The sequence below is a fragment of the Saccopteryx bilineata genome, chromosome 2 (assembly GCF_036850765.1).
Source record: "Saccopteryx bilineata isolate mSacBil1 chromosome 2, mSacBil1_pri_phased_curated, whole genome shotgun sequence".
Classification (NCBI taxonomy): Eukaryota; Metazoa; Chordata; class Mammalia; order Chiroptera; family Emballonuridae; genus Saccopteryx; species Saccopteryx bilineata.
The window spans coordinates 34,755,499-34,773,514 of record NC_089491.1 but is presented as its reverse complement, the minus strand read 5'-3'; the positions used below and the strand labels follow the sequence as shown (position 1 = coordinate 34,773,514).

At 39.8% G+C, this 18,016-nt stretch overlaps 1 protein-coding gene across 2 annotated transcripts in view; it reads left to right on the top strand.

The window, feature by feature from the left end:
* Positions 1-15,780, top strand: part of ANP32B (acidic nuclear phosphoprotein 32 family member B) — a 28,305-nt gene extending 12,525 nt beyond the window's left edge. The window contains exons 3-7 of one of the 2 annotated variants that reach the window (XM_066256678.1): positions 2,266-2,388; positions 8,216-8,405; positions 11,232-11,353; positions 12,883-12,952; positions 15,328-15,780. In XM_066256678.1, coding sequence (XP_066112775.1) covers positions 2,266-2,388; positions 8,216-8,405; positions 11,232-11,353; positions 12,883-12,952; positions 15,328-15,395 — 573 coding nt within the window. In that variant the 3' untranslated portion in view covers positions 15,396-15,780. The remainder of the gene's footprint in view (positions 1-2,265; positions 2,389-8,215; positions 8,406-11,231; positions 11,354-12,882; positions 12,953-15,327) is intronic. The other variant, XR_010729057.1, reaches the window with a different exon arrangement.
* Positions 15,781-18,016: the final 2,236 nt, after the last annotated feature.

The following is an 18,016-nucleotide window of genomic DNA, read 5'->3' as shown; positions in this document are numbered from 1 at the left end:
GTAAGTGGGCATGTAAATGTTCCAGTTTTTTACTGTTTAGGTGTTCATTTATTAGGGAATTTATGTTGAAATTATGTCTAAACAAGGTATACATAGAAGGAAATCTGTAATCAAATTGAAGCAAAGAGCAGATAGGCTGTTCCTATTGTTTGCTTTTGAGTCCTGAGAGGGACTTGTTTTTTGTTTTTTAGTACAGAAATTAAAAACCAGAAATGCTTTTTACTTATTTGCCTAATTTAGGCAAATAATAAATGCTCAGGCAGTCCTCATGGGTTTCAGGGTAACTTGCTTCCTATCCAGGAGAATCCCATTATATTTAAATGAGTAAAATTTCCCTTTATTCTGATGAGTATGTGCTTTATCAATTTGAGTCATCCTTTTTATTTGCATGGCTTATTGGTTACCTGGAAGCTCTGATTAGCCAATTAAACAACTGATGGCTTTTTTAGCATCTGTCTACAAAAACTTGATGCTAGCAGTAATCAATTGCTTGTAAAGTTAGGGAGAAATGGAGACATCTATAAATCTAACTTAAAGACAAATATATGTTCTCCCAGCTGATAAGGACTTTATCTTCTTCCTACCTTAGAGGTTGTTCTATAACAAGAAATAGGATCTGAAAGAAATTTGGTGTTTAAATGTCATAGGTTTCCTAAATTTATACATTGCTTTTATATCAAAATAAATATGCCACTAAATTTCTGGGTGGATTGCCTTATTTCTATTTCCTAAGATATTCATGTTGAAAAAATATGAGTATTACATATGTGTGATATTCTGACCAACAAAAAGAAGTGTTCTCTTTTTATTTTGATTAATGTCTCAATAAAGCTAACACTTGGGTCTTTGTTGATTACAGACTTATACTTTTAAATGTAGAAAATGATTAGATATTTGACTGGAATATCCCACTAGAAAGAAAACTTTTTCTGAAATGTTATGCTTTTCCTCTTCTGAAATATTTAATAACACCTCAGCAGCAGACTTGAATTGTTTTTTAAACTTATTCTTTCAACGACTATTTACATTTTTAAAAGTTCCTCTATTCTGTATCATATGTTCATGTCATCGCATGCCATAGACAAAATCACATGACAGTTTCATGCTCTTCAAGGTTCTTAGCATGGTGCAGGGGGCATGGATTCTTCTGAAACTAGCCTGCCCAGCTTCCAGTCATCGGTCCACCACTGGAATAGCTGTGTGCTCTTGGACATGCTACCTAAGTCTCCTTGTAGTTCATTTCCTCATCTGTCAGTAGGGTAGTAATTCAACGTACCCTGTGGGGTTATCGTGAGATCAAGTGAGTTCATGTAGTATTTCTAGTGCTTTGAACAGTACCTGGCACTTAAGTACTAAGTAAGGGTTAGATACAGTTACTATTGTTGGCACTTAAAACAGGGAATTAAAACCAGCTATATGGCCTAAGTTTTCTCCCTGCAAAATGAAGGATTTGAATTAGATGTTCTTGACCATCTAATTTTTCCAGGCTCCAATATCTTTTATTCTAAGATTCTAACATTCCTTGCTGAAGGTTTATTTCCTTTATTGGCACACCACTTACCACTTGCTGTGCAACATGACCTGCAGCTAAGAAATTAGAGTAGGTCCTTATAAAGGCCAGGTTTATGTAAGAAGTGGCCTCCAGGGAGTTGGTTGTTATCAACCCTGAAGCTGTTGCCCCACTCCCTTTTCTGAGGTCATGGATTTTTCAGGGCTTGTTTGGGGGCCTGTACTACTCTTAAAGTTTTCAGAGCAGCATTCCCTGGTGGCTTCCAGTTGTAGAACTCCACAATGTGTCAGCACTGTACAGGACCAGATTAGGTTTCAAGTGGGCATAGTGAGCTTTGCTTGGCACACACAGTAAGCTGCTTAGAATGCGTAGACCATTCACCCTTCCTGGCAAGTATAGAGTCTTACAACTTCTCAAAGAATTCTAATTTGCTTTGACCCACTTTTTAGGTAAGAAAATGTATTCACTGATGTTAGGGACCAGTTCTTGAGCAAACTGTTATAACTAGCAGCTAGTCAAGAAAACATAGATCTGCTCATCTTATTCTATCTCTTTTCTTCCAAAATGTTACTGGGATCTGTAAACTACTTATTTTAGTTTAACCATACAAAATGAATATACATGCACTAATAAAAATAGAGACAGTTTGATCTTGGTAAGTATATATTTAAGAACTGTATTTGCTCTTCAGAACACCTTAATGATTATGTTTCTTCATATATTTGTGTGTATGCTGTGCGCATTTTCTCTTGCAGCTTGAGCTCAGTGACAATAGAATCTATGGATATCTGGACATGTTGGCAGAAAAACTTCCAAATCTCACACATCTAAATTTAAGTGGAAATAAACTGAAAGATATCAGCACCTTGGAACCTTTGGTAAGTAATTGAGAATTTGGAAACCAGGACTTATTGGTCATTTTCATTTTCATATTTCTTTATAGTGAGGAAAATGATTGGAAATAGTAATTGATTGCCTGATGCTGTGGTAGCTTCCTTCAAAGGGGAATTCTTTATTTTTTGTCCTTTTAAAATTTCATGTTTATGAAATTAAACATGTATTATTTTCCCCAGGCTGTCCAGGCTATCTTACACTTTCCTAGAAAAAGCTATTATATTGGGAGGCATACTTAGATTGTAGATGGAATGGAAGTCCAAGGACAGGTCCAGTAAGTTTTAGGTCTCCTAATTCATGCCTTGTGCTCCAGCTGGATCACTGTTGCCCGGTTTTGCAAGGGACCCGAGAATCCCTCAGTCTTACACACTGGGATAAGCTACAGAAAGTTAAGCTAAAGTGCAGTGGGTTATAGACTTGTTGTGTGACCTTGGGCAGATTGCTTTTCTCTGGGCCTCAGTTTCCTCACTTCAAAAACAGGATAATAATCCCTGCCTACTCACTTAGGAGTTCTGAGAATAAATAAAATCAGGTAATGCACTTACTTTGCTTTGTAAATTGGGAAGCTATGCTACCTGGGGTCTAGCCCATGTGAAGTTGTAGTGGCCAGAACAGAGCTTTTGGAGGCGGGTCAATGCAGGGTGTGGGCAGCCCCACAGGCTGTTCAGTTGATTGACACCTGGAAGATTCCATGAATTCAAGATTGTTAAATGACTGCTTTACCTGAATACGACATTCTATAAGTTTGGCATACAGGTAGAATTCCATTTTAATGAGGCTGTATATAAAGTCAGTGTTCCATTCACTTCCAGAGACATCAGTTGGGAGAGGCTTACAGAGCACATAGGAGTTGTCTTTCAGGATCCAGAAGAGCAGAACCCAAGAGGATAAGGCATCCTCTGCTACCTATATTTTCTGATGTCACAGTATATTTATAATATTTGGATTTTACATTAGTTGTACAGAACGTTCTGTAGATACTTCCAGAGAAGAGGGAGTTAAATTATGACTTCTTTCAAAAAAGAGGGTTTTCTATCAGAATTATAGGGTCTTTTCTCTCCTAATTAATAATTGAGGCATTACTTCAGTGTGGATTTAGTCATTTACTGAGTAACTTTATGTGTACATTTCATTAAGTGGACCACGTTTAGCTCATAAATGTTGGGAGCCTGTTTCTCACCTTAGCTCCATGACTTCTGCCCCTTCTTTCTGCTATAAATAGGTATACCCAGATACTTAGGCTCTCTTATTTTTATTAGTTGTATTCTTTGCCTCCATACCAAACCCCATTTCCAGTGTTTAAACAGACATTTCTTGAGTTTTGCTTTATTCAAGGACATTAACATTTGCCCTTAGTATTCTCATATAAGCCACAGAAGAGAGGACTGTAGAGAAAATCAACTTTAGAAAACTTAATTTACTCAGTGGTCACAGGATAAATGGCAGAATAGGGATTTAAATTTGAGTCCAGCATTCTCTGCGCTGTCTTGGGATCTGTTCTTCTCTTTTTACCTACAAATTTATTCCATACACAAATTGACCTAAGCTATTCCACAGGAGCACTAAATTAAGTGTTGATAGTCTCCTAGTCAGACACCTACCCTAAGCCTTTATTGTGTTAATGACAGGCCAGTCAAGTCGGGGTCACCATGAGTATATAGGAACCCCTTTTTTCTGGAACCGAGTACAGTATCAAGTAGTACCTTTCCATGCTACGTCACTGGCTATTGCCTAATTCTTATGACAACCTGAGTCCTCTGATGTTTCATCAGAAGCCTTTGTCAGAGTCCTGGTGTTCAGAGACTGAGCAGAAGCAGACATCATGTATAGGAACTGTTAGCTTGGGTGTTCCTGACCTGTTCAGTGATGTATGAGGGCCGCTTGCTGGCTATGGAAAAGTCTCAGTCCCCTGGGGCAGTTAAGAATGAGAAATAATCATTGTTGTATTTATCATTTTTGGAGGATCTGCTACGTAGTGGATGCTTTATGTTATTAATAATTCTCAAATGACATTACTACTAAGTGGATAGAAATAATACACATGAGGAAGCTGAGGCTTGGCAGAGGCCGACTTCCTTGTCCAGAGTCACACACTTGGCTAGCCAGTGAGAGTGCTGCAGTGCCGCACACCCAGGACTGTGGGAAAGCTTGAGCTCCCGCCCTTCTGAACTTGCTGCTCAGATTCCTAGGGAGGCTAGGGGGTCTGCTGAAGCTAGAACTTGAAATAAAACAAAACTAGGAGAAAGTGAAGGGGGGATATTGAGTCCATTTTGACTTCTGAAAGTATTCTTCAGTGGGGAAAAACACCATCCTCATCCTCATTAACTACATACATTTTAAACACCGTCTACATTGAGCCCAGTACTTACAGTCAATGCAATGATTGGGAATACCTCTGCTTGCTACAGGGACATTAATCGAGAGACAAAGAAGGCATCAATTCAAACTTCCTTGGACACCTTTTTTAAGAGACCTGGGCCATCCAAACCATCCCCCAAAGCCCTTCTAAATTCTAAGAAGGCAAGCAAAATTATTGTTAATAAAATGTTTAATGTTTATTATGGCTAGCCTATTAGTTTTAGGCCACATTTCTGATATGATAGCGTTGTGATTTTTTTAGCAGTATTTAGACATTACATTGGGATCCTGAATGATCTGTGTGTAGTGTATTTGGGGCCTTAAAGTATAAGTTTACTACTTTAAACAATTCTAGGGTACTATAATTATTTGTGATTTTATTGTTTATTTGCTTTCACTTAGTCTTCTAGCATACTATTTGGCATGTCCAAATTATAATGGGTCCTTTCTCAAGAAGTAGCCAAAAATATCATGGATTCATAGAGTTTTAGAAACAGGAGAGCCCAGTACAACTATCCTGTGTGCTGAGGTAGGTGACAGAACTAGAGGAAGGGCTTGGGGCACTGGAGAGCATTAGAGATCGGGGCTTTATGCAATTTTATTTATCCTTTCCTAGGGAATAATTTTGAGAATACATGGGTCATTCCTTTGAACAATGAATTTTTAGACTAAGCCTCTTTGGGAAAGCTACCTAAATTTACATGTGGTTGTATCCTAGCTGGTATAGAGTCAACTTTTTGTGAAAAGAGATCCCAGTATGCTAGCTAGTCGTCTGGGGTGGCATTTCAGTATTTTTTTTTCTCTTGGCAAGAACTCATACCTGGCCTTCTGGAGGTCAGAGCCTGCCCAGTGGGGAACCTAATCTGAAAGGTACACGACATAAAAGCAGCTCTCCCCATGATGAGAAGGACTAGGGACAGCTTTCTTAAGCTCTCAGGGAACTGACTTACATAAGCACATTGTTTGACCCACAAACCCTTGGATAATCGTACATTGGTGTTTTCAGAAGTACAGTTCCCTGTTGCTGTAACCCTGCTCTATATTCTTTCTCTGGCTCTTAGTTTCCCTAGGGCTGCTCAGTGAAAATAAAGGAAGTGTGGGAACCTCATCTTTGACTAGGAAGATGAAGATTCTGTAAGTGGCAGGGGTCAGCAACACTTGACTCTCAAGGATCCGATCAGTAATAGATCATTTAGGCTTTGCTTCAGTCTCTTTCACAGATTCTCAGCTTTCCCATTTTGCACAAAAGAAACCGTACACTACAAGCAAATGTGTTTGAACAAAACTTATTTAACAAGAACAGGCGGTAGGCCTGAATGGGGCAGCAGACCGTCTTTGCCAATCCCTGCTTTAGAGCAAAGATTTTAAAATCATTCTGTAACTCCCTAGAATTAGACAGATACCTCAAGTTCTAAAGACAAGGTTTTGTTTAATCTGCATGTCTTCCAGGTCCTTGTAAATGTTGAAATAGTTTTCCCAATAAAGCATCAGAGTCTTTAAACATCAATATTTATTTTTTGCAACTTAACTCCATGCAGAGATTGTCTTAATATTTTTTATTACTTCTTGTAGAATTCCAAGCTTTTTCTCTTGATTTAGAACCATTAAAAGCTAAATTTATTAAGCTATATAGCATATACCCTCTGGGATTATTGCCCTTACTCTCTTTTTTTTTTTTCTTTTTTATTTAAGTGAGAGGAGGGTAGATAAAGAGACAGACTCCTGCATGTGCTCCAACCCAGATCTACCTGGCAGCTCCCATCTGGGGCTGATGTTCAAATCAATTGAGCTATCCTCAGCACCCAGGGCTGCGAGAGGGGAAGAGAGAGAGAGGAGGCAGAGAGAAGCAGATGGTCGCTTCTCATGTGTGCCCAGACTGGGAATTGAACCCAGGATGTCTGCACGCTGGGCTGATGCCGTATGCATTGAGCCAGCCAGCCAGGGCTATAGCTCCTATTCTAAAAGGCACCAGGCTACATAGCCACTTTGTGCTTTATGTTTGATTTTTATATATGTTTGCCCTGTCTTTTCACTAAGAGGGTCTGCAGTCACTTTCTGTTGCTCTCTCTTTACTTGCCTTGTAATAAAACCTTGGCCCTCCCATCTCTTAATTCACCTTTAATCAAAACTTAATAGATGTATAATCAAAACTTAATAAATGTAGGATTGAAGTACTAATAGACTGATGTCATAACCGATGAAGATCTAAGTAAAATACCTGGGAATTTTCCTATCTACTTTGTTAAGAAAGCTTTTCTTGGGCCAAGTTATTAGATCTTAACTATTTTAGATAAATGAAACTAAGGTTCCAAACAAACGTGGAACTGCAGCGAAGTTTCAAGATACAGTAACATCAGAAGAGCTTTACATGGAAAAGTCTGGTAATAGTGTCAGTCCTTTCCCCGAAAATTAAAAAAGAAGAAAAGAGTGTAATGTTTCTCTGTTTCTGAAGTTTGAACTCTAACTTGCCCTTCCTTTTCCCCAGCCTGTATTGATTCTTGTCTCTCCAGAAAATGTCTGCATCACCACAGTGCATCCTTTATTATAGTCTGTTCTCTAGTGTTTCACATCTGTGTCCCCAAGTAGAAATCTCAAACACCTTGAGATTGAGTTGATTGATTTAATTCATTTCTTTTTCATACTACTACACCAGAGCATTGGAAACAGTGCTTGATACCAACCAAGTTCTTACTGGCCATTTGATTATTTAAGCTTAAACTTAGTTTTGAACCAAAGTTATTAAATTCTCTGATTTGTCTTATTGAAAAAAAATCCAGTTTTAATGACAACTTTTTCAAATTCATATTTTTAAGACTAATGCTGCCAGAAAAGACAGTTCTGGCCCTGGCCGGTTGGCTCAGCGGTAGAGCGTCTGCCTGGCGTGGGGGGGGGGGCCCGGGTTCGATTCCCGGCCAGGGCACATAGGAGAAGCGCCCATTTGCTTCTCCACCCCCGCCCCTCCTTCCTCTCTGTCTCTCTCTTCCCCTCCCGCAGCCAAGGCTCCATTAGAGCAAAGATGGCCCAGGCACTGGGGATGGCTCCTTGGCCTCTGCCCCAGGCTCTAGAGTGGCTCTGGTCGCGGCAGAGCATCGCCCCCTGGTGGGCAGAGCGTCGCCCCTGGTGGGCGTGCTGGGTGGATCCCGGTCGGGCACATGCGGGAGTCTGTCTCTCCCATTTCCAGCTTCAGAAAAATACAAAAGAAAAAAAAAAAAAAGAAAAAGACAGTTCTTTGACAAGGGTAGATATAGAAGGGAAGGACTAGTTAAAAATCTAGTGGCCTCTAATATAAATGTTGCAAAGGATTTGGAATAATGTTTTCCTGTGTACTTATAAGGCTGAGTGGATAATAAATAGCTAATTTAATACAAGCCTAGAGTTTTACCTCTTTAGGAGATAGGTTTTGTTGCTTATTTTCTTTTGGTTTAGGACGTGTGTTTTGATCCTTTTCTTCAGAAAAAGTTGGAATGTCTGGAAAGCCTGGATCTGTTTAACTGTGAGGTTACTAACCTGAATGACTACCGAGAGAGTGTCTTTAAGCTCTTGCCCCAGCTGACCTACCTGGACGGCTATGACCGAGAGGATCAAGAAGCTCCTGACTCAGACGCTGAGGTGGATGGTGTGGATGAAGAAGATGATGATGAAGGTGATTGGGCATAACATCCATTGAACCCAGTTTCTGCCTTTCAAGGGTCTTGATAAAGCTGCTGGATGTTCTTGCTGTTGAGAAAAGATAACTTATAGCCATGCATGTAGTTCTGTTAAATTTGGAGCTAGGGCCTCTGTTTAATTTTAATAAGCTCTTTGGGACATGGAAGCCTTTAAATGATTCCAAATAAAAATGGATTGTTAAGCTAATGTGTTGAATTTTGAGCTTAGATATCATAGATCGCTCCAACCCATTGAAATACCTGTAGTTTACTGTTTACTGAAAAGACCAAAATTTTGTGTCTTACCTTCCTCCTCTAACTGTTCCCGTCTTAGTTTCTGCTTACTTATCCTTACAAACTCATTTTTGTCAGCACTTCCAGGAAGACTTCTGTGACACCCGTGTGAGGTTAAGGTCATGAATATGCTAGCACATCCCCTTTCATAGCACTTGTAACTCTCTGCTAGTCTTTCCCTCCAACTATGCTTGATCTTCTTGGTAGGGTTTTTTTCTCTATTCACAGGGCCCAACACTTAATAGTTACTTGGTACATGTTTGTTATATATCTAAGTATAAATAAAATAGCTTTCCTGCCTTTAATATATGACTGGGCTTTATGAAGGTAATGATTTCAGAGTACTATATGTTAGATTCCGTTTTTTATTAATAAGGGAAATAATCTCTGGCTATAACATGGAAGAAGAATGTAGTTTTTATTTTTGACATTTGATCAAGGTTTTTGCGTCCAGTTATCTTTAAGAGTCTTTGAATATTTTCTCCCCCCAGAATCCTCCTTGATCAGTTTGTGCTTCCTTGCACAATGATGCATTTACTGAGTCCCTCTCAGGATAAATGTTTTCTCGCCTCCAAGTTGCTTAGAGGAAACCGAGTGATTAATTTTCACATCAGTCAGTATGAAGGAAGTGTATTCTACTAGAATTCCTGACATTGTTGGAATTTGTGGTATTACTTGGATAGGAAGCATTGTTTTTATTTTTCTCTTCTAAGAGTATTATAGTTTTAGCTCTTACATTTATGTCTATGATCTATTTTGAGTTTGTTTTTAATTTTTATTTATCAATTACATTTGTCATTCAGTATTTTATATTAGTTTCAGGTGTATAGTGTAGTAGTTAGACATTTATGTAACTTACAAAGTGAGTGCCTTCGTGAGTCTAGTACTCACCTGACACCATACATAATTATTACAATATTATTGAACATATTCCCTATGCTGTACTTTACATTGAAGCATAATTTATTTATTTTTATTTTTTTTTCATTGATTTGAGGGTGAAATGGGGGAAAGAGAAAGAAAGAGAAAGCATCAACTCATTGTTCCACTTAGTTGTTCCATGTAGTTATGCACTCATTGATTGCTTCTTGTATGCCCTGACCAGGGATCGACCCCTTGAACTTGGCACACGGGGACAGTGCTTTCATCTCCTGAGCCACCTGGCTAGGGCTGAAGCATAATTTTAAATATCTTTTTTTTTTAAAGATAAAAATTACATAAGAAAAATGATCAAGAAAAGCAGAGGAGGAAGAACATGGGCACTTGGGTGCAATTATTGCTGTAGTACTCTGGAAGCGTTTTTACGGTTTTGTTTTGCAGTGGATTTGAGACAGGGCAAAAAGAGATAGGGTGGGATGTAAGGTGGTCAAGTGGACACAGGCAGGGACATTTTACCTTGTGCCAAATTTATGTCACTTACTCCCCTCACCACAGGTTCTCAGTTACTCCTAAAAACCCTGTGCCTCTTGTCTATGTAAGTTCATTTAAACAGGTTGAATGGTCACATGTGCAGGAGTCTGTAAAGGAAATTCTTTGAAGGGTGGAGGGTTCCTGAGAGTAAAGATTAGTCAAGGCAACAAATAAATATTTGAGCATTTCCTATGCGCCAGACACTGGGAAATATATTTGAAAGAAAAAAAAATGGTTTCTGTCTTCTTGGAACTTACTGTCTACTAAGAAGAAAGTGTAAAATAATAATAACTAACCACAAATGAGCAACGTGTGTGGTACTGGAGAAGCACTAGGTGCTTGTGTGAGTGTGAGCTGGGATTTGGAGATCTGCATGTCTGCGTGAGGAAGTGATTTTTAACTGAGATTCAAAGGTTGAATCAGTGTTAGCCAAGCAGAGAAAGGGAAGAGCGGTCAGAGGCCAGGAGGCAGGAGTGCACACAAGCTCCAGGACCTGCAGAGGTAAGAACTGCTTGACTAGAGGCCTCCACCAAATGGAGTAGATAACACAGCATGGAGGTACCTCTCAGCCTGTCTCCGTGCTCATCACAGGGTTCTTAGTGAGTGGATCCCAAATTCCCCATGTGGGTGGCTTTGTGGTGGTACCCTTACCTCAAAGGTGTTTTGTTTTAATATTTTGTAACTTTTTACCATGAAAAACTTTAAACATAGACAAAGGTAGAAATAATAGTAAAACTTAATGTTCCCATAACTGAACTTTGACAGTTAACGGTTTGTTGCTGATTTTGTTTTATACATACCCACCCCCTCCCCTCTTCCCCCTTCCTTACTTGGAATCAAATGCCAGACATTTTATTATTTCTTAATAAGTGTTATACATATGTACATCTAGTCTATCAGGAGTCCTGGCCTCCACATTTTATGGGACTCTGTTAGACCAAAGGACTGAACTACAGCAGCTTGGGAGAAAGAGAGTGACTGCACTTCACAGTTTTCCTTGATGTTGGTGTAGCCCAGCATTTGTCCTGTAGACCAACCCATAGTTCCCCAACACCTTAGCAGGTGTGTCCCATGGGATATCAAGAGTATTTAATGAATTCCTTTTGGACTGTTTACAGAGGGAGAATATGAGGAAGATGAGGATGAGGATAGTGAGGAGGAAGAGTTTGATGACGAAGAGGATGAAGATGAAGACGAAGATGTAGAAGGGGAAGAGGATGAAGATGAAGTCAGTGGGGAGGTCAGTGCAACTCTGCTGCCCTGCTTCCTATTTAAAATTAGTTAAAATGTAGACTTTTTTAAAAGAAAGAAAGAAAAGGAAGTCCTGGCCAGTTAGCTCAGTCAGGTAGAGCGTTGTCCCAAACCAATAAGGTTGAGAGTTTGATCCCTGATCAGGTGATACAGGAAGCAACCAATGAATGCACAGCTAAGTGGAACAACAGTTGACTGCTTTTCTCTCTCCCTCTCTCCCTCCCTCCCTTTCTCCCCCCTCTGCTCCCCCTCCTCTCTCCTCTCTCTATCCCTCTTCCCTTCCTCCCTTCTTTCCCTTCCTCCCTTCTTCCTTCTCTTCCTCCCTTCCTCTATCTCTCTAAAATCAGTAAGTTTTAAAAACTATTAATAAAAGGAAGGAATCAATATACTTGTGAATAGATTAATATCAGTGTGAGTAATTTAGCTCTTGTAACCCCTGTCCCCTTTTAATAAATACTAAATGGGATGCTTAGTGAATGCTAACTGGACACAGTGCTTAGCTCTGTAAGATAAGTTTGACCCTTTAACTTTGGGAGGAAGCAGTAAGTTGAGTATTCATGCAGCTGGATGAGAAAACTGGAAACATTGAGAACTGAAGGTATGTCTGTCCCTTTATTGTATTGAATGGAAGAGTATGTTTACCAAGTTTGAACTTGTTCTTGTATATTCAGCTTAATTCTGTAATTATGTGCCTCCTGTGTTTAAAGAGCTGGGGCTGCAAAGTTAAATAAGAATGAGGTCCTTCCCTGAAAGAGCAGGTAATCTAGTTCAGTGGTTTTCAACCTTTTTATACTTGGGGACCAGAGAAAATAGAATTATTTCAGGGACTACTATGGCAGAAAGCGTCTTGAGTGCAAGCAGATTCTACTAAAATCATTGGATCTCTAATCTTCATGCAACATCAGGGTGGTTAACTCTTTTGTGGACCGGCTTGAGATTTCTGGTGGACTGGTCTGTGGACTGGTGGTTGAAAACACTGGTCTAGTTTATTGGGACCCCTAGTAATACAATATCTCTAAGGAGCTGAATGCCATAGAAGGACAGGAGAAAGGCATGACTTAACTTTGACCCTCAAGGAGGTTTGTGAAAATAGGCAAAGAAAATTAGATGTTCTTTTTTTTACAACAAATAAGGCTGAGCATTTGTATAATTTCATAGGTGTATAATGAAATTAAATTCCTGAAAGAAGCTTTTTATAACAGTGGTAATGTAGAAATCCTTATCCAATCTTGCTTTGAAATTCAAGATTTTAAAATCATTTCTTGAATTATTCATTTAAAGTTGTGTACTAATTAAACGTGGCAATAAAATGCTTACTTCTGAAAAGCAATTTTTAAAGAAAAACTTGAAATAAGGTCATTAAGAAAAAGCAACAGATCTCAGTACATCAAAGTAGAAATATAACATTACAGTTTTCTCTTTATGGGTTGTTAATATTTTGGGGGAAATTATATAGTTTTTGTGCTTCTCAACTTGGCAGAATTCATCTAATTATGATATGCCATTACTATTCTTTAGGAAGAAGAATTGGGACGTGACGGAGAAGTTGATGAAGATGAAGATGATGAAGATGAGGACGAGGATGAAGGTAGGTCTAATGCATATACTTTGTTCTGCCTCAGTTAAAAATCAGGGTGGGGGTCCTAACCACATAGCTTGGTTGGTTAGAGTATCATCCCGATGCACCAAGGTTCTGGATTCAATCCCTGGTCAGGGCACATACAAGAATCAACCAATAAATGCGTAAATAAGTGGAACAACAAATCCATGTTTCTCTCCTGCCCTACCTCCTTCCCCTCCTGTTTCTCTAAAATCAATAAATATATCTTTTTTGAATTGGGGTTGGGGGCAGCTGTCCATTAATTTAGAATTTGGAACCATTAGAAAAAAAATAACATACTCTTTGCCCTGGTGGTCTTCACAGGCAATAGCCTTGTTGGTGTGTCCACACTGGTACAGCTCACCTGCTCTACAGTAAGTGATGGAGCATGCCTATCTGAGGGAAAGAGGCCCAGTTTTCAGTCCTCACACTAGAACCTTGTTTTTAGGGCCCCCCCCCCATCATTTGGGTTGCTGCTAGGCATGAGATTTCTGTGTTTTGAATTATTTCATTTAAAAAGTCTTAATTGCGTCCTAATTTTTGCAGGATATATACATTCCACCTTTCCAATTTTATCATGTTATTCCTCCCTCCCCCAACCAAAACCAGTGAAACAGCCATTTATTTATTACTTGTTGAAGGTATACTTGTTATGTTTGTATAGGTGTTAGAATACCAGGTAGTTTGCTATGCTTCTCATTGGCTCAGACTTTTTCAGCATCTATTCTCTGTGCCAGGCACTAGACTAAATTTACAATGATATAACAATTTTTAGGACCTGGTTTCTGCCTTCAAGGAGCTTTTTGAAGCATAATTTGATGCAGATTTAGTTAATTTAATTGAAATAGCCATGAATTTTTACTAGTTGAAAGAACAGTGATATATAGGTAGGTCTCAAATATCTAAGGAGTCTAAGAAATCTTTTTTTTTTTTTTTTGCATTTTCTTTTCTGAAGCTGGAAACAGGGAGAGACAGACAGACTCCCGCATGCGCCCGACCGGGATCCACCCGGCACGCCCACCATGGGGCGACACTCTGCCCACCAGGGGGCGATGCTCTGCCCATCCTGGGCGTCGCCATGTTGCGACCCTCCTGGGCGTCGCCATATTGCGACCAGAGCCACTCTAGCGCCTGGGGCAGAGGCCACAGAGCCATCCCCAGCGCCCGGGCCATCTTTGCTCCAATGGAGCCTCGGCTGCGGGAGGGGAAGAGAGAGACAGAGAGGAAGGCGCGGTGGAGGGGTGGAGAAGCAAATGGGCGCTTCTCCTATGTGCCCTGGCCGGGAATTGAACCCGGGTCCTCCGCACACTAGGCCGACGCTCTACCGCTGAGCCAACCGGCCAGGGCCAGAAATCTTTTTAGTTAGTAGTAACTACAATTTGAGTCTTGCCATGTTCAAGGCTAAATACTTTTTGTTATCTCATTTAATCATCAGAATAACCTTCCAAGTCAGTGTCATTGTCCCCATTTTATAAGCAAGCAACCCAGGCTTAAAGGGAAGGGGTTAAGCAACTGGCCCAAGGTCAGTTGTTGGCGAACATGGGTCAAAAACTGGGTGGCTAACTCCAACATCTTTGCTATGCATTTTTTTTTTTAATTTTTATTGTATTTTATTTATTCATTTTAGAGAGGAGAGAGAGGGGGAGAGAGAGGAGAGAGAGACAGGGGGGAGGAGCTGGAAGCAGCAACTCCCATATGTGCCTTGACCAGGCAAGCCCAGGGTTTTGAACCAGCAACCTCAGCATTTCCAGGTCGATGCTTTACCCACTGCGCCACCACAGGTCAGGCGCTATGCATTTTAATAACTGCTAATATCTCATTGGACCAACAAGTGTGAGAAGCATTTGGAAGGAAGACTGCAACTTAAAATTGAGAAAACTGATTTAAATTTGCTGTGATTTGAGGTGCTGCTGGGCATTTTGCCCTTCTTGGTTCTGTGGTTACTATACTTTTTAAAATGAATACCTCTTATGCCTGACTGGTGGAGGTGCAGTGGATAAGGTGTTGACCATGGATGGGATCAAAGGTCTCTGGCTTGAGCAAGGGGTCACTGGCTTGGCTGGAGCCCCTGGTCAGGGCACATACGGGAAGCAGTCAACGAACAGCTAAAGTGCCACAACTACAAGTTCTGCAAGTTGATTCTTCTCATCTCTCTCCCTTCCTGTCTATCTGTCTATCTCTGTCTCCTCTCTCTTTCTCTAAAATAAAGATAGAAATAAATAAAATTAATAACTCAATCTATCAGATCAAACTGACATTTTTATCTTTCAACCATCAAGAAACTCTTTGTTTTACTTTTGTTAGCAATAACCTAAGCAAAATGCCTTTCCAGTTGTCTCAAAGTGACTTTTGTTATTATACAGAGGAGGAAGAAAGCGGTAAAGGTGAAAAGCGGAAGAGAGAAACAGATGATGAAGGAGAAGACGATTAAGACCCCAAGTAACCTGCAAAAAAAAAAAAGAACTGTTCAGTATTGGTTGGACTGCTCATGGATTTGGTAGCTGTTCAAAAAAAAAAAAAAAAAGTTAGCTGTGATACAAACCCCAGGACCCACCTACCCGACGAGCCAAAGAGTAGTTCCCGTGACATTCCGCCTTCCTCCGTTTAGTCCCTTTTGGAAATTCACCTCCAAGCCTGGGGACTGCACCCCAGCAGAATTGTAAGCATTGTTTAGGTTTTTGTGTAAGACTCTTGAGTAGTGTGGATAGCTGTGATTGGTGGGTCAACCATCTGTGGCTACCAGTTACACCAAGATTGTAACAGCATTTTTACTTTATGTACAACAAGAAGCTTTGTAAATAAAATCTTAACATTTTTGGGCCTGTTTTTTTTTTCATGCTTTTCTTTTTAATGAAATTTTTTTACATAGGACATTTTATGTGACAACTGCCAAAAAGTATTTTTAAGAATTTAAGTGAAATAAACACGTTCCTCTTTGGTAAAGCCTAGTTGTATGCTTACATTTTTAAATTAGACTTGAATTGTAAGCTCATGTTAAAACCCACTCAAGAACTGGTTTCTTTGACATTTTTATACTGAGGTTACTGGAGTAATGCACAAGTGTGTAGGGTCTTTCCACATCTAAATCTGATCCTCATTCTTGATGACTGGTAGTAAACAAGGTGGAATTTTTACAAATAATGTTTGAAATTCAGTTCTCTGCAGCCCCTGAAGGCAAGTCAGAATAATTTTAGGTTAAAGTAATAGTTGAGCCTGACCTATGGTGGTTCAGTGGATAAAGCGTTGACCTGGAACTCTGAAGTCGCCAGTTTGAAACCCTTGGCTTGACGTACAACAAGCAATCAATGAACAACTAAAGTGAAGCAACTATGAATTGATATTTCTCACTCTCCTTCTACCCCGTGAAATCAGTAAATAGAATCTTTAAAAAAAAAAAATAGCTGAATTAGGGAAAAGGATAGTGTAAAGGAAAAGGCATACCCTGAGTCCCGGGAGATCTGAATTCTAGTTATGGCTCAGTGGCTCAGTGGATTTCCTGTGTGACCTTGTGTTGACCTCTGGATCACCTCCCAGTCTATAAAATTGAGGGTATGTGACCATATGGCTACTGTAGTCTTGCAGCACTGATGGTCTGACCCTCATTGACAGGAAGGTCTGAAGAAAAAAATGAGCTTTGCACCCAGGCTGAATCATGTAGGCTTTGACTGAGAGGTGAACAGAATATGGTTACCAAAGCAAATGTGCTATTGAGGAATGATATGTGAAAAGCCTTGCAGAAGAGCAGGTACGTACTACTGCCTGTCATCAGCTCAGCTTTTCCAGAAGATGGAACTTTTCTCTAGATGTTAAGGGGTTTGGAGGAAGGGGTAAGATTTTCTGCAGTCTGCAATTGATGGCTCAACCATTTAAGAGAAGTGTGACTGCACTGTCAATATTGTAGTGAAGATTTGAGGATTGTTTTAGTAAAACTTAGCTATAAACTACTAGAACGAGTGGGGCTTTTATTCATGTAAAAGCAATGTTAAAGATTGGAACCTAATTTGAATTTTTATTTAGAAAAAGTTACATAGTGTCATGGGAACCCCCCAAAATGTCTATTTTTAAATCAAAGTCTCTATTCTTTAAAGTGGAATTTGCTTTTTGCAAAGGAAATTCAAGAAAATTGGGTTTAATTTCTGGTTTAGCAGGTATTCATTTTTCCCCAGCCACATCCCTTACCTGCTATTTGGCACACCTTCAATACATTATCAAGCAGTTTCTTCTGTAGCCTAAGTGTCCTTAGGTTTTATAGATGTTTTCTAATATCAAACAGTAACTTTGGGTGATTATTTTTCCTACTTTTTCAAGTTTACAGAGCTTTCCAGTATCTACCAAGCATCCAGGATACGCCAGGCTCCTGGCTGGGCAAGAGGGAGGGGTGTTTGGGATAGAGACAGTCAGCCAGACCTTGCTTGGAGCAGGGAAGAGAAAACGCGGAATTTATAGCATCAGAACAAGAGGTCCACTTAGTGTTAGGATAATTCAGAGGCTGGAAAAGGGCTTTCAACTGAGAAGATTGTGGGTTTCCTAGATTAGGAAAGGGAGCTGTCCATGCAAATATGCTTACTGTTCAGAAATAAGAATGGAGACAGCATGGTGGACAGAGGTGGAGGTTGCTGTGTACATTTAGATTCAAACAGGCAAGTGTGACTAGAGAATGAGAAAATACAGCAGGTGAGATGAGTTGTAATTGGGACCTTATCCTAGGGGGCCTTGAAGGTGAACCTTTCTGTGCATTCACTTGGAAAATGTCAATTTGGCCTACTACATGTGGCCAGTGAGTATGTCTAGGGAATTATCAAGCCAGATTTTCATTTCTATCATGTTTTTCTCTTAAAATTGGGTTTTCCAGAAGCCTGTGACATTCTTGCCTCTGGGAGGTTCGTGTGACTCAGCTGTTCTTGACAAGTGACAATTCTTAAACTGAAGCAAGCTTTTGGTGATGAACTCACAGAGCAGACCTTATTTCTAGAGTTGTTTTCCATCTTAAGGAGACCTTCATTGAGTGGCTTTGCCTCCTGCTTTTGCAGTGAATATTTGAGTTAAACTATA